This window comes from Micromys minutus, assembly GCF_963924665.1.
Source record: "Micromys minutus genome assembly, chromosome: 10".
In the NCBI taxonomy this organism is placed as follows: Eukaryota; Metazoa; Chordata; class Mammalia; order Rodentia; family Muridae; genus Micromys; species Micromys minutus.
This window is the reverse complement of record NC_137979.1, coordinates 47317385-47329673: the sequence shown is the minus strand read 5'-3', so window position 1 is coordinate 47329673 and position 12289 is coordinate 47317385. Positions and strand designations below refer to the sequence as shown.

Here is a 12289-nt window from a genome sequence, read left to right as displayed (position 1 = left end):
CCACCACATCTGGCAAAGGCAGAGTTGTTTTGGGCATGCTGGACCCATGGAGACCCTGAATACATTGAGTCATACACTCAATGGGTGACTCATATCATGTGTGGATTATATCTAATAAATCTGTTGCTAAAAGTGATAAAAACCGATGTGGGGGCGATCTAGCTAAGACATCTGTCATCATATTGATCACCAAGGTTGATTGGGTTTATCTGGCTGGATAGCTGGGTGAGTCCTTCCTCCCTCACAGCTCCACGTGTGTCCCTCTTGAATGATACTGGGTTGAAGAAATCCACCATCTGTTATAGAAGAGGACCAACCCTGGGTCAAGGATAGACAAGTAGTTATTGTGTCCCTTTGAAGGCGAGTATAGATGGTTAGGTGTCCAAAACTCTTTGACACGCCTGTGGTGGATGAAAATGGCCCCCATAGACTCAGAGAGAGTGGTCTATCAGGAGGTGTGGTCTTGTTAAAGGAAGTGTGTCACTGGGGGTGGGCTTTGAGGTTTCCAATAAGGCCTAGTGTTGCTCTCTCTTCCTGCTACCTGTCAATCAGGACGTTAAGGCTCTCAGCTACCTCTCCAGTACCATGTCTGCCTATGTGTTACTATGCTTCCTAACATGATCATACACTGTAAGCCAGGGCTGGAGAGATGGCTATGTGGTTAAGAGCACTGACTGCTCTTCCAGGACCTAGCAACCATTTGTAATGAGATCTGACGCCCTTTTCTGCTGTGTAGACAGCTATAGTGTGCTTATATATAATAAATAAATCTTTTTTAAAAAAACAAATATACTGTAAGCCAATCCCACTTCAATATTTTCCTTTATAAGAGTCGCTGTGGTCCTGATGTATCTCTTCACTGCAATAAAACCCTAAGACAGCATCCAAACAAGGCAGTCTGCTTTTCAAATCGTAAAGAAATGAATAAGCAAATGCATGGCCTTCTAGATAGAAGGGAGGTGGGGAGGGAGAAGTAATTAAACAGGCTCGGCTGAGGTGAGACACAAGGTTTCCCACAAGTCCTGGGTGTTCAGCATTGAAAGTTGAGCATTTCGAGGGTTGGCATTCAGAACACAAGCAGAAAGGAGCTTCTTACAGACCACAGGGTATCCTAAAGAACACTTAGCCCACCTTGATGGATATACACACCACACTGCCAGATAAATAGGTCATGCCCGAGAGAGTGGCTTTCTTTTGGGGGAGGGGGGTTGCGGGAGAGCTGTCTCAGCAATCAGAACACTTACTGCTGCCGTTCCAGAAGGCCACAACTTCTTTCATCCTTGTTGGGTGGCTCACAACCCATGTGTCTCCAGCTCCAGCAGATCTAAAGCCTTCTGGTTTCCATGGGAAACTGCACACATGGAAACACACACGCACATTAAAAAGGAATATTTCAGGGCTGGAGAGATGGCTCAGCAGTTAAGAGCACCGGCTGCTCTTCCGAAGGACCGGGGTTCAATTCCCAGCACCCACATGGCATCTCACAAACTGTAACTCCAGTTCTAGAGGATCTAAGACCTTCACACAGACACACATGCAGGTAAAATATCAATGCACTTAAAATAAGGGATTTTGGGTGGGAGGACAATGATGAGATATCATAAAGAACCAATAAAAAATTCTAAAATTGAAATAAATATTTCAAATGTGTTTTGATTTTTTTTAATTATTTTGTTTTTTTAAGATAAAGTCAGTATATTCAGTCATGATTTGATAGAACCATATATGACAAACTGCTGTAAGGCACCCTATTTAAGGACCGGCCATCAGATGACTGTCACCGACTGTCTGTCTTGAAGGTTTCTTAGTCCTGGAACTTACTGTGTAGATCAGGCTAGTCTCAAACTCATAGAGGTCTTTTTTTTTTTAAGATTTATTTTTTATTTTTATTTATAATTTTTTTAAAGATTTATTTATATATGAGTCCTCTGTCTTCAGACACACCAGAAGAGGGCATCAGATCCCATTACAGATGGTTGTGAGCCACCATGTGGTTGCTGGGAATTGAACTCAGGACCTCTGGAAGAGCAGCCAGAGCTTTTAACCACTGAGCCATCTCTCCAGCCCATAAATTTTTATTTTTTAACCGCTGAGTGTTGAGATTAAAAGTATGTATCACAAGGTCTGGCTATACGCTGTAAGGTAGCACCTGGCTACGTAGCCCACCCTGGCCTCTGACTTAGTGGACCATTCTTCTTCCCAAGCCTCTCCCAAATGCAGGGATTCCAGATGCATTTTATAGAATAGGTTGTTTTAAGACTTGTAGCTCAGGCTGACCTTGAACGTGTTACTTAGCTGTGGTTGACATTGTCTTCTTTAGGTTGACACAATCCCTAGGGCTGGAACAACTGGTATGAACAATCACACCTCCACAGCTGTGGTAGTTGTTCTCCAATCAGAGCTTGCTCTTAGGTGGAAAGCAAGCATTCTTTCCACACACACCTCCCTGTCTTTCTTGACTTTGCTAACCCTGGCCTTAACTCCCTCATCTGCCAGCCTGAGCCAGCAACTCAACTTGTAGGAACTTAGGTGATCTGTTCCTTTAAGAACAGCCCTCCCTGCCCCCAGGTCCGCCCAGTCAGGCCGGATTTCCTGTCCAAGCCCTGCCTTTTAAAGTCACTTCAACTTTCAGGACTGCGGTATACAGAGACCAGATGTACTGAGGGACCCTGAGGGATCTGGGGTGCTGAAAGTAGGCAGAAGTGGGCTATGACAGGTCCTATAGACACCCAGGGCTCTAAGGGGAAATGGGACCAGGGCAGGGAAGATCCTGAGAGAAAACAAAGTCACTTGGGAGTGGGCAAAAACGTTATATGTCATGCCCAGCCCTCTTTTCGTCTTCCGAGGGAGGACTGGAAGCAGGGAGGACAGTCTTGAGGGTCTCTCTCTTCCATATCACCTGCCCAGCAGGGCCCTGGCTTCCTCCCACAGTCTTCCTTCCTCTGTCTTCTGTGTGCGGCGGAGTGTGTGGGAAGACATGGTTATCCCCCTCAAGCCCCGTTCTGTTCCATTCTTCTCCCAGGAGCTACTTGGAGATGCCCCTGCTGTGGCTGCTGCTGCTGCTCCTGCCCCTGCTGGCTATACTCTGGCAGCAAAGATCTCGGGGTGCCAGGCCATGCTGGCTGATCCTTCTCCAGCACCGGGTGGCCTGGGGGGTGCTGGGCTGGGCAGCCGCCTGGCAGCAGCGGAAACTAGAACACAGCACACTGAATGTGGGCCAGAGCCAGCACCGGGCCCTCAGGTGGTGTCTGAAGAAAGCCCAGGGTTCTTGCTGTCTCCCCAGGGAGAACATAGGTGTGTTTCTGGCACTTGGGGGAGGTGACCCAATGAGAGAAGATAACCCACAACACAGTCAGATTCTAGAACCCAAAGGTGTTTACCCCCAATATGACTGGCTTGGTGCAGGACCCTACCATGGCCTGCACCTGACTCCAGTTAAGATGGGTTTTTTCTTTGCTGGGCCCTGCTCTAGCCTTCACCCCACTTCCCAGGTCCTTTCTGGGTTCCTTTCTCAAGGCTGTCCACTTCTCACTTCATGAGGAGTTTTGTTTTGTTTTGTTTGGGGGTGGGGGGAATCTACAGACATGAGCACCTTCCGGAATCATCTTCCACCGACCAAAACCAGCCACACCCAGGAGAAAGAAAGTGAAGAGAAGCTCCTGCCCCCTACCTTACCCCAGTACCATGGAGATGCCTCTTTGCAGGTAAACAGGTACCCCCACAACAGCAGACTCTCACAAAAGGTTGTACAAAGGCGGCCCACTGCGGTAGCTGAGGTCAGATTCTAAAGTCTGAATGACCGTCCCTCCTGTCTCCCTCCAGGCCACCCTGCTGGGCCTAATAACCCTAAACAAGGCCTATCCAGAAGCGCTGGCTCCAGGAAGTACTGCCTGTGTGACCCCTACTTCCCCATGGCCCTACTCTGTCCCCTGGCTCGGGCATGCCCTGGGCCGGGTAAGCCCAGTTGGAGCCAAGGACACCCGGACCCTGCTGCTGGAGGCGTTGAGATCCCCGGGGCTAAGGGTACTTGAGGCAAGGACTGCAGTGGAGCTCCTGGATGTCTTTGTAGGCTTGGAGGTGGATGGTGAAGAACTGGCTGAGGCCATAGCAGCTGGGAGCTTAGGAAAGCTTCCCGGACGGGCAGCTGAGCTGCAGAAGGCCCTGGAGCAGGGACCCCGAGGATTGGCTCTCCGGCTCTGGCCAAAGCTGCAGGTGGTGGTGACTCTGGACTCAGGAGGACAGGCAGAAGCTGTGGCTGCCCTTAGGGTCCTGTGGTGCCAAGGGCTAGCCTTCTTCTCTCCTGCGTATGCTACCTCTGGAGGTCAGCTTGATGTGGGGATTGGATGCCGGTGGGGCTGGGGGCAGACATCACGCAGCTAGCTACCAGGTATTGAGCCACGCCCACTTCCGTTCTCCTCGGTGCCTGGGATGGTATGGGTTACTAGCTCTAACAGCTGAGCATGCCAAGGTTCACTGACACATAGCATCTCACACAGACGCAAGTGGTACCAGGATTTGTTTCCAGCTCTGATCCCCGCTAGATAGAACCACAGCATCTCTGTCTGCTTTGACCCAGTCAGGACCTGGAAAGAGCTGGCTGGACCTGGGGGATTCCAGAAAGGCTGTATCAGGAAAGTCAGATGCTTAGAGGAGCTGGGTCTGTTGTCCAGAGTGAGAAAGTTGTTCCTTTCTGCTGTTGCCTGGCAGAAGGGAATGTACCACGAGGTTGACAAGATTGTTTTGCTCTCTAAAGGGGTGATGGGCCTAAACCTGTGGCCAGAGCAACCCCAAGGATCCTATCTTCTGCCCCCTGGAGTTCCCTTTATTGAGCTGCTTCCAATCAAGGAAGGAACCCAAGAGGAGGCAGCCTCCACTGTCCTTCTTACTGATGCCCAAAGGGGGGAAGAGTATGAGTTGGTGCTGATTGACCATACCAGCCTGACCAGGTGAGCCCCTGCTGGCCTTTTGTCACCACTGATAAGGACCCTGGCCTTGGGAAGGGACAAAAGCTCACTCTTCCTCTCAACCCACTCCTTAGGTGCCGCCTGGGCGACGTGGTACAAGTGGTTGGTACCCACAATCAGTGTCCCGTGGTCAGGTTCACCTGCAGGTAGGTAACCCTGAGGGACAGTGAGGGCTGTCCCTGTGCCTTGGGCCCACTCCCTCTTCCTTCTTTCTTCAGGCTAGGACAGAGCCTGAGTGTTCGAGGAGAAGTTACTGATGAGAAGGTATTCTCTGTGGCTTTGGCCCAAGCAGTGGGGCAGTGGCCAGGGGCCAAGCTGTTAGACCATGTCTGTGTGGAGAGCAGCATTCTGGGTAAGCATCTCTTCCATTTTCTACCTCCATTTCTTGGGTCTGGCTATCCCCCAACCCATGTTCACCCTAACCAGACACATCCAAAAAGAAGATGAAACTTACCCTTCCCCACTATTCATAAGGAAAGTCCCTCTCTATATCTAACTTCCATCCCTAAAGTCTTCACCCCTTTTCTGACCTGTCTCATATTTAGGAGTCAGTTCTAGGTTCCCCTCTATTTGCTACTCCCCACCAAGGATCATTTCTCCCCCCACCCATGAACCTTAGAATAGGGAAGAAGTGGGGGCGCCAGATGTTGGCTCTCGAAGCCGCCTTGTCCTCAGAAAGTCTGTATTCTGATGTCTTTATCCTCAGACTCCTGTGAGGGCTCCGCCCCACACTACGAAGTGTTTGTGGAGCTGAGGGGGTTGAGGAATCTGTCAGAGGAAAATCGAGACAAGGTAAATTATGAGACCTGGGTCTGATTCTAAATCTCTTTTGCTCTACAAGCCCCTAGTTGTCATGGAGATGAGAGAGTTAAGGGGATGGGGTGGGTGTTGGGGAGGGGGAGCCCCCTTCAGAGAACCTGGGAAGGGAGCATGGGTCCTACACCACTCATTTCCACACCAAAATCCTAAGTGCATGTAGCCTTGGATATGGTCATGCGTGTCCGGTAGACATGCCACTGCACTGTGGCCTCACCTCACTGTTCTGCCCTTAGCTTGACCACTGCCTTCAAGAAGCCTCCCCTCAGTACAAGTCCCTTCGGTACTGGGGCAGTGTGAGTCCTGCCAGAGTCCATCTGGTGAGGCCAGGGAGCTTCAGAGCACTTCGGGAAGCACTAGCAGCCTGCCCCTCCTCTTCCTGTCCTGAAATGCCTCGGGTCCTCAGGCTCAGGCACCTGGCCCAGCTCCTGCAGAAGAGGGTGATATCCTAACCAAGGCAGCCAGCCTTCCTGCTCCTGCTTCACTCTTACCTCTAGGACATCTCTGGATGTTGAGTCCTGGACCAGACGTTACATAGTATTGGCCCATCAGAGCCTTTGGACCTTAGGGAGACCTTAGACTCATTGGCAAGTTTTAAGATGCAGGCTTTGGGGATACAGCTGAACCCACCAATGGTCCCCCCGATCAACCTATCCTGCAGGAGACTGCTGGTGGCTTTCTATGCTGCAGCCCTTCTAATGGGCTTGGCCAAGGTACATCTAAGGCTGAAAGTATAGGCAATACTCCGGGAGCAGATGAAGAAACTTCAGCCTCATTGTCTCACAGTCGAAGATGTATCTTGTACAACCTCCTGAAAGGCTGAGGTTGTGGCCCACATCCTTCAGTGTTGAATACTCTTCTTACCAGCTCTCCTCCCATCCCTCCATCCTTCTTCCCCTTGCCTACTCTATCATTCTGTTCCCTAGATCAATTCCCAAATAAATTTCTTTTTAAAATTTAATGCATTTATTTTATGTTATCTGTGTGTCTGCCTGCCCGTGTGAATGTGCACCATGTATATGTGAATGCCCTCAGAGGCCAGAAGAGGATAGGGAATTCTCTGGAACTGGAGTTTTGGGCAAGTGGGAGCTACTATATGTAACTAAACCCAGGTCCTATGTGAAAATATCAAATACTTGGCTGCTGAACCATTTCTCTAGGCCTTCAAATAAAACTCTCTTATCCTTATAATGGGCCCTCCTTTGGGAATGTAATGTGGGGTCCTCTGCACACTGCTTCAGCCACTGTCTGGGGTCCCCACCATTCCTTCTCTATCCTGAGCTCCAGGTCCTTCACTTACTCTGCACACTGGCTTAAGTTTAGCCTGGAGATGGGACTGTGAGCATAGAGGAGCCCCTGGAGACTCTCACCGTGGTTTTCACACCCAGCAGACAGATACCCCCTTCCCTCCCATGCCAAGCACAGCTTGAAGGTGAGGTAGCTGTTGCCAGCTTCACAGCACTGGGCTCCCTCCTGGCCTGTACAAATCATTTTCATGATGAGAAAGGAGGAAGCCACCCTTCAAGACAAGAAGTGTCACAGCAGGAAGGAGCATTAGAGCTACCTGAAGGGAGTGTCCCTAACAGTGAGGAAAATGAGCCGAAAGGCTAGGAGGCCAAGACCTACAACTCCTCCCAAATCTAGATCAGTATCCAGCTTCTGCTTCTCCCTTCACTAGTCAGTCCCACATCAACCTTTTTTATTTAATTTATTTTATGGATGTGAGTACACTGTCACTCTCTTTGGACATACCAGAAAAGGGCTATTACAGATAGTTGTGAACCACCATGTGGCTCCTCTGAGCCATCTCTCCAGCACCCCTAACACCACACACACACACACACACACACACAGAGAGAGAGAGAGAGAGAGTCTAGCCTTTTAAAGCCCCCCACCAATGTCTGCCCAGCCTGGCATACAAGACCCTGGAGAAAACCGTAACCACCTTACCTCTCCCTTTAACCTCATAGAAACCATGATGTCCATACCCCATCCCTCCAGAGCCAAGCACTAAGCACTGTATCATCTAAGCCTTTGTTCCCCGTTGTCCCTTCTCGGGCATATTCTGTTCCCTTATGTCTTAGTCAGGGTTTCTATTCCTGCACAAAACACCATCACCAAGAAGCAAGTTGGGGAGGAAAGAGTTTATTCAGCTTACACTTCCCTATCACTGTTCATCACCAGAGGAAGTCAGGACTGGAACTCAAGCAGGTCAGGAAGCAGGAACTAATGCAGAAGCCACAGAGGGATGCTGCTTACTGGCTTGCTTCCCCTGGCTTGTTCAGCTTGCTTTATTATAGAATCCAGGCCTACCAGCCCAGAGATGGGACCACCCACAATGAGCTGGGCCCTCTCCCCTCTCCCCTCATAGCTGTAGCTCATGAAGGCATTTCCCCAACCGAGGCTCTTTTCTCTGTGATAACTCTGGCTTGTGTCAAGTTGACACAAAACCAGCCAGTACACCTTACCTACCTAATGCAAGATACTTTTCAGGCAAAGCCTTTGAGGGACCCCCCTGCCCCACCCAGAAGGAAGTGCCTGTCTAATTTTTGCTGGTGTCGGAGTAGTTCCTCCCTTGGTTTGCGTGTTCCTTAAGGGAGAAGACATGGAGACTTGAAAAATGGCTCCATTAAGAGTACTTACTGCTTTTTGCAGAGGACCCAATCTTGGTTCTCAGTGCTCACGTGGTGGCTCACAACTACCCATAACTCCAGTTCCAGGGGTTTCAAAACCCTCCTTTGGCATTCACAGGCATCAGGCATACATGCAGTATAGATCCATACACACAGGTAAAAATACATTCATACATATAAATCTAAAAATAAACCAATTTAAGAAAATGGGGTCACATCCTAGGCAGGACTGATCTGCACCAAGAGCTTCCTAACAGGACCCTGAAGGCAAACTTGGCCTGGAGATGACTTGAGTCCTTGACTACCTACTCTATTCCATGACAGCTCAATCCTAGAGATGGCAGACTACCCTCTTCTCTACTGGTCCAGGAGATGCCTACTCTTCCTCAGCTTCTAAAAACCAGGCTTGGCTACTCTCTCTCACCCATTGTCCATAGTAAGTCTCCAAGACTTTTTCATGGAGGAGTTTGGTGAAAGGGACAAAAGAAAAGGAGAGCTGTGGGGTGGGGGGAGGGCAGGTCAAGAGCTGTTTCCATGGATGAAAAGGCCCTGGAACCTGATGGACCCCAGAGTCAGTGGGGGTGAGGAAGCATGCCACCCAGGTACCCTCCCTACGTTCAACATACCATCGACAGTGGTTCTCAGGCTGCTACTTCTGCCCCTAATTAGCAACTGTCCCTTCCCCCATTGTCTCCAGCGAGTGTCCCAGCCAAGGCCTCTTTTGTGAACTTAGATTCCTGAGTACAAGGTAACCTCATTAGTACTCAGAAACTGCCCTATCTCCAAGGAACGGGCAGACGGACTAGCTGGGGACCAGGGACAGGGCGGCCATTCTTTGGGTACAACCTGGAAACGGCTCCCCTGTAAGATGCTAATCTTAGACATGTCTTTGTCTGGTTTAAAGTAGATGCATGTACTCATGTCACACACACACACACACACCTCAGAGCACTATAAACCCCTGGCCCCTGGAAACAAGCCACAGGAGTCGACGGCCTCAGACTTCTTGGGTATTTGGACCTGTGCACTGAAGATACACCATCTTCTCCAGATTACCGTCCCCTGAGCTCCAGACACCATGAACCTTCCTTCTACAAAGGTAAAGAGCTAGAAGTAGGGAACGCATCTCATCAAACTGCTGAGGACATGAGAGTGCTTGCCAGGGCTGGGCTCCTATGATCTTCCTAGTATAGCCCTAAGAGGAGAATCTGGGTGGGTTCTTGGCAATCTGCCTCCTCAGTTAACACTGGGTATCATCCCGTAGGGGCTCATGTTTAATGGGTCCTCTCCATGCTTGTCAGTTATGCCTTCCACTCAACAGCCCTGGGTAGTAAGGATGATTTAATGCCTAGTTTGTAGGTGAGGCAGGGCTGTCCCAAGAGGGTGGGAAACTAGTTCAAAGCCATAATGCTTAGTTTTCACCAGCAAAGGAACAATCCTGATGGGTGTAGAGGGAAGGACTACACAGAATAAACCCTTTGTTTCCATCAGACTTGTAAGTTTGATGCAGACAGACCCAGGCGCACCGGTCTGCAAGTGTCAAGCCTTTAAAAACGTTTGCACAGGGCAAACTTCTACCCCAAAGAAGCCAATGAGAGTTTCCTAGAGGATGTGGCTCGGTTGTGTAGTGAACGGTGAGTTGACAAAGGAGCCAGCCTCAGGAAACTCAGTGACAGCGAAGCAAGATCTCAGGAAAGGAGAGATTCAGAGCCAACTGGTTTCAGAGCGAAACCCATTTGCGCCTTGTCTCTGTCCCCTTTAGGTTCCCTGGGCCACCGTGACGCTGCTGCTGCTGCTGCTACTGCCGCCGGCGCTGCTGTCGCTTGGGGTGGACGCACAGCCTCTGCCCGACTGTTGTCGCCAGAAGACGTGTTCCTGCCGTCTCTACGAACTGTTGCACGGAGCTGGCAACCACGCTGCGGGCATCCTGACTCTTGGAAAGCGACGGCCTGGACCCCCAGGCCTCCAAGGACGGCTGCAGCGCCTCCTTCAGGCCAACGGTAACCACGCAGCTGGCATCCTGACCATGGGCCGCCGCGCAGGCGCAGAGCTAGAGCCACGTCCCTGCCCTGGTCACCGCTGTCAGACCGCCACCGCCGCCACCGCTTTGGCGCCCCGGGGCGGGTCCGGAGTCTGAACCCGTCTTCTATCCTTGTCCTGATCCTAACTTCCCCCTCTGCTCACGAGTGTCAGTCTCTAGGTAAACGGCAATAAAGACGATTCTCTGTTGGTTGGCGTGACTAATCTTTGCTCCTGTGTGTCAAGTTCAGACCTCCAGGGGGCAGGAAAGCATCTTGAGAATTGTGATGAGTCTAGGGCCTGGAAGGACCTTGTGTTTCTAGTCCGAAATACTTGGTGGGGAAGAACCCAGCAAAGAACCTTGCAGAGCCCTGGGGTGTGTGCTGCGCACTTGGGAGGGTGGAAATGAGGTACTATGCCCTTACTTTGTTCTACTACCCACTTTATTTATTTGGAAACGGGGTGTTACATATCCTAGGTTGCCCTCAAAAGACCAGAATGACCTTAAACTTAAATGTCCCGATCTTACTGCCTTTTTCTCCCTGGCGGTGTTGATTTTGCAAGGGTATTCCACCACGCCTCCTTTATGCAAAGCTAGAGGACTGACACCTGATCTTCATGCATATTAATTAAGCAATCACCTTATCAACTGCTATATCCTCAGGCCCTACTGTTTTATAATAGGAACTTATGCAGAGAGGTCCTGGGAAATTGCTCAAAGGCAAAGAATCCAATCGGCAAGGGCTGAATGTAAGGTTGCAGAAAAGGCAAGCTTCCATGAGGAGCCTTCCAGAGCATCTGTAGTGTGGACCACTGACCCATGGAGTGTGAGCAATGCTACACTAGAAAGGAAGTGGGTACGTTTGTGCAGCCATTGCATATAAGCAGCAGATTTTACACCTTGTGATGGTTTGTATATGCTCAGCCCAGAGAGTAGCGTGATTAGAAGGTGTGGCCCTGTTGTAGTAAGTGTGTCACTGTGGGTGTGGGCTATAAGACCCTCACCCTAGCTGCCTGGAAGTGAGTCTTCCACTAGCCTTCAGTCTTCAGATGCAGATGTAGAACTCTCAGCTCCTTCTGCTCCATGCCTGCCTGGATGCTGCCATGTTCCTGCCTTGATGATAATGGACTGAACTTCTGAAACTGTAAACCAGCCCCAATTAAGTGTTGTCCTTATAAGACTTGTCTTGGTCATGTGTCTGTTCACAGCAGTAAAACTCTAAGACAGAACTTGTTAGAATGGGAAGTCTGGGGATGCTCTTAAACAGAGAATGGGTAAAGATTGGTCTACAGCTCCAGCCAAAGGTGCCTCTTGCAGATTGAAGTGTGCCCCCCCATTCACACACTGCAAATTTAACCCCTCAGAATTTAGGAAGTAGCCTTGCTAATGTAGTCAGCTAAGGTGAGATAGATAGGATCTGAGTGTGGTAAACCTGTAATCTGGTATAAATAGTGTTCTTACAAAAAAGGGGGGTTACAGTACACACAGAGAAACAGGAAGAATTCACATGATCATGGAAATAAAGGCTAGGACAATGCACCCTCCAGCTAGGAAATGTCAGAGGTCACCAGCAACCCCATTAGAAGCTGGCAGAGAACATGGAAGAGATTCTACTTCACAACTTTCAGAGGGACCCAGCCCTGAGTTCACCTTGAACTCAGATTTCCAGACCCCAGAATTGTTTAAGCCATCTGCTTGGTGTCACATTGCTGTAGCAGCCCTTCAACAATCAAGTAAAATCTTAAAGTAGAGAGAGACACTAGGGCTGGCAAGATGGCTCAGTGGACAGAGATCTTGCTGTCAAGTCTGAAGAACTGAGTTCGATCCTAAGGACTCACAAAGCGAAAGAAGAGACC

The 12289-nt window shown here is 49.9% G+C and overlaps 2 protein-coding genes across 3 annotated transcripts; both read left to right on the top strand.

Annotated features, from left to right (window-relative positions):
- The first annotated feature begins 2627 nt into the window (after nt 1–2627).
- Nucleotides 2628–6707, top strand: GHDC (GH3 domain containing). Of its 2 annotated transcripts, XM_080922678.1 has the most exons (9): nt 2628–2692; nt 3023–3294; nt 3583–3704; nt 3823–4321; nt 4754–4946; nt 5039–5110; nt 5183–5316; nt 5671–5756; nt 6017–6707. In XM_080922678.1, exons 2-9 carry the CDS (start codon nt 3036–3038, stop codon nt 6230–6232), a joined length of 1581 nt encoding a protein of 526 aa, XP_080778804.1. In that variant the 5' UTR covers nt 2628–2692; nt 3023–3035; the 3' UTR covers nt 6233–6707. The 2 variants fall into 2 exon arrangements, with proteins under 2 accessions (XP_080778804.1, XP_080778803.1); XM_080922677.1 differs by lacking the exon at nt 2628–2692 and having other exon boundaries at nt 2769–3294.
- A 2784-nt stretch (nt 6708–9491) lies between these two features.
- On the top strand, nt 9492–10550 carry HCRT (hypocretin neuropeptide precursor; the record flags this gene model as incomplete). The annotated part of the gene is made up of 2 exons (XM_080922271.1): nt 9492–9512; nt 10176–10550. The coding sequence occupies 2 exons, from the start codon at nt 9492–9494 to the stop codon at nt 10548–10550; spliced, it is 396 nt and encodes a 131-aa protein (XP_080778397.1).
- Nucleotides 10551–12289: the final 1739 nt, after the last annotated feature.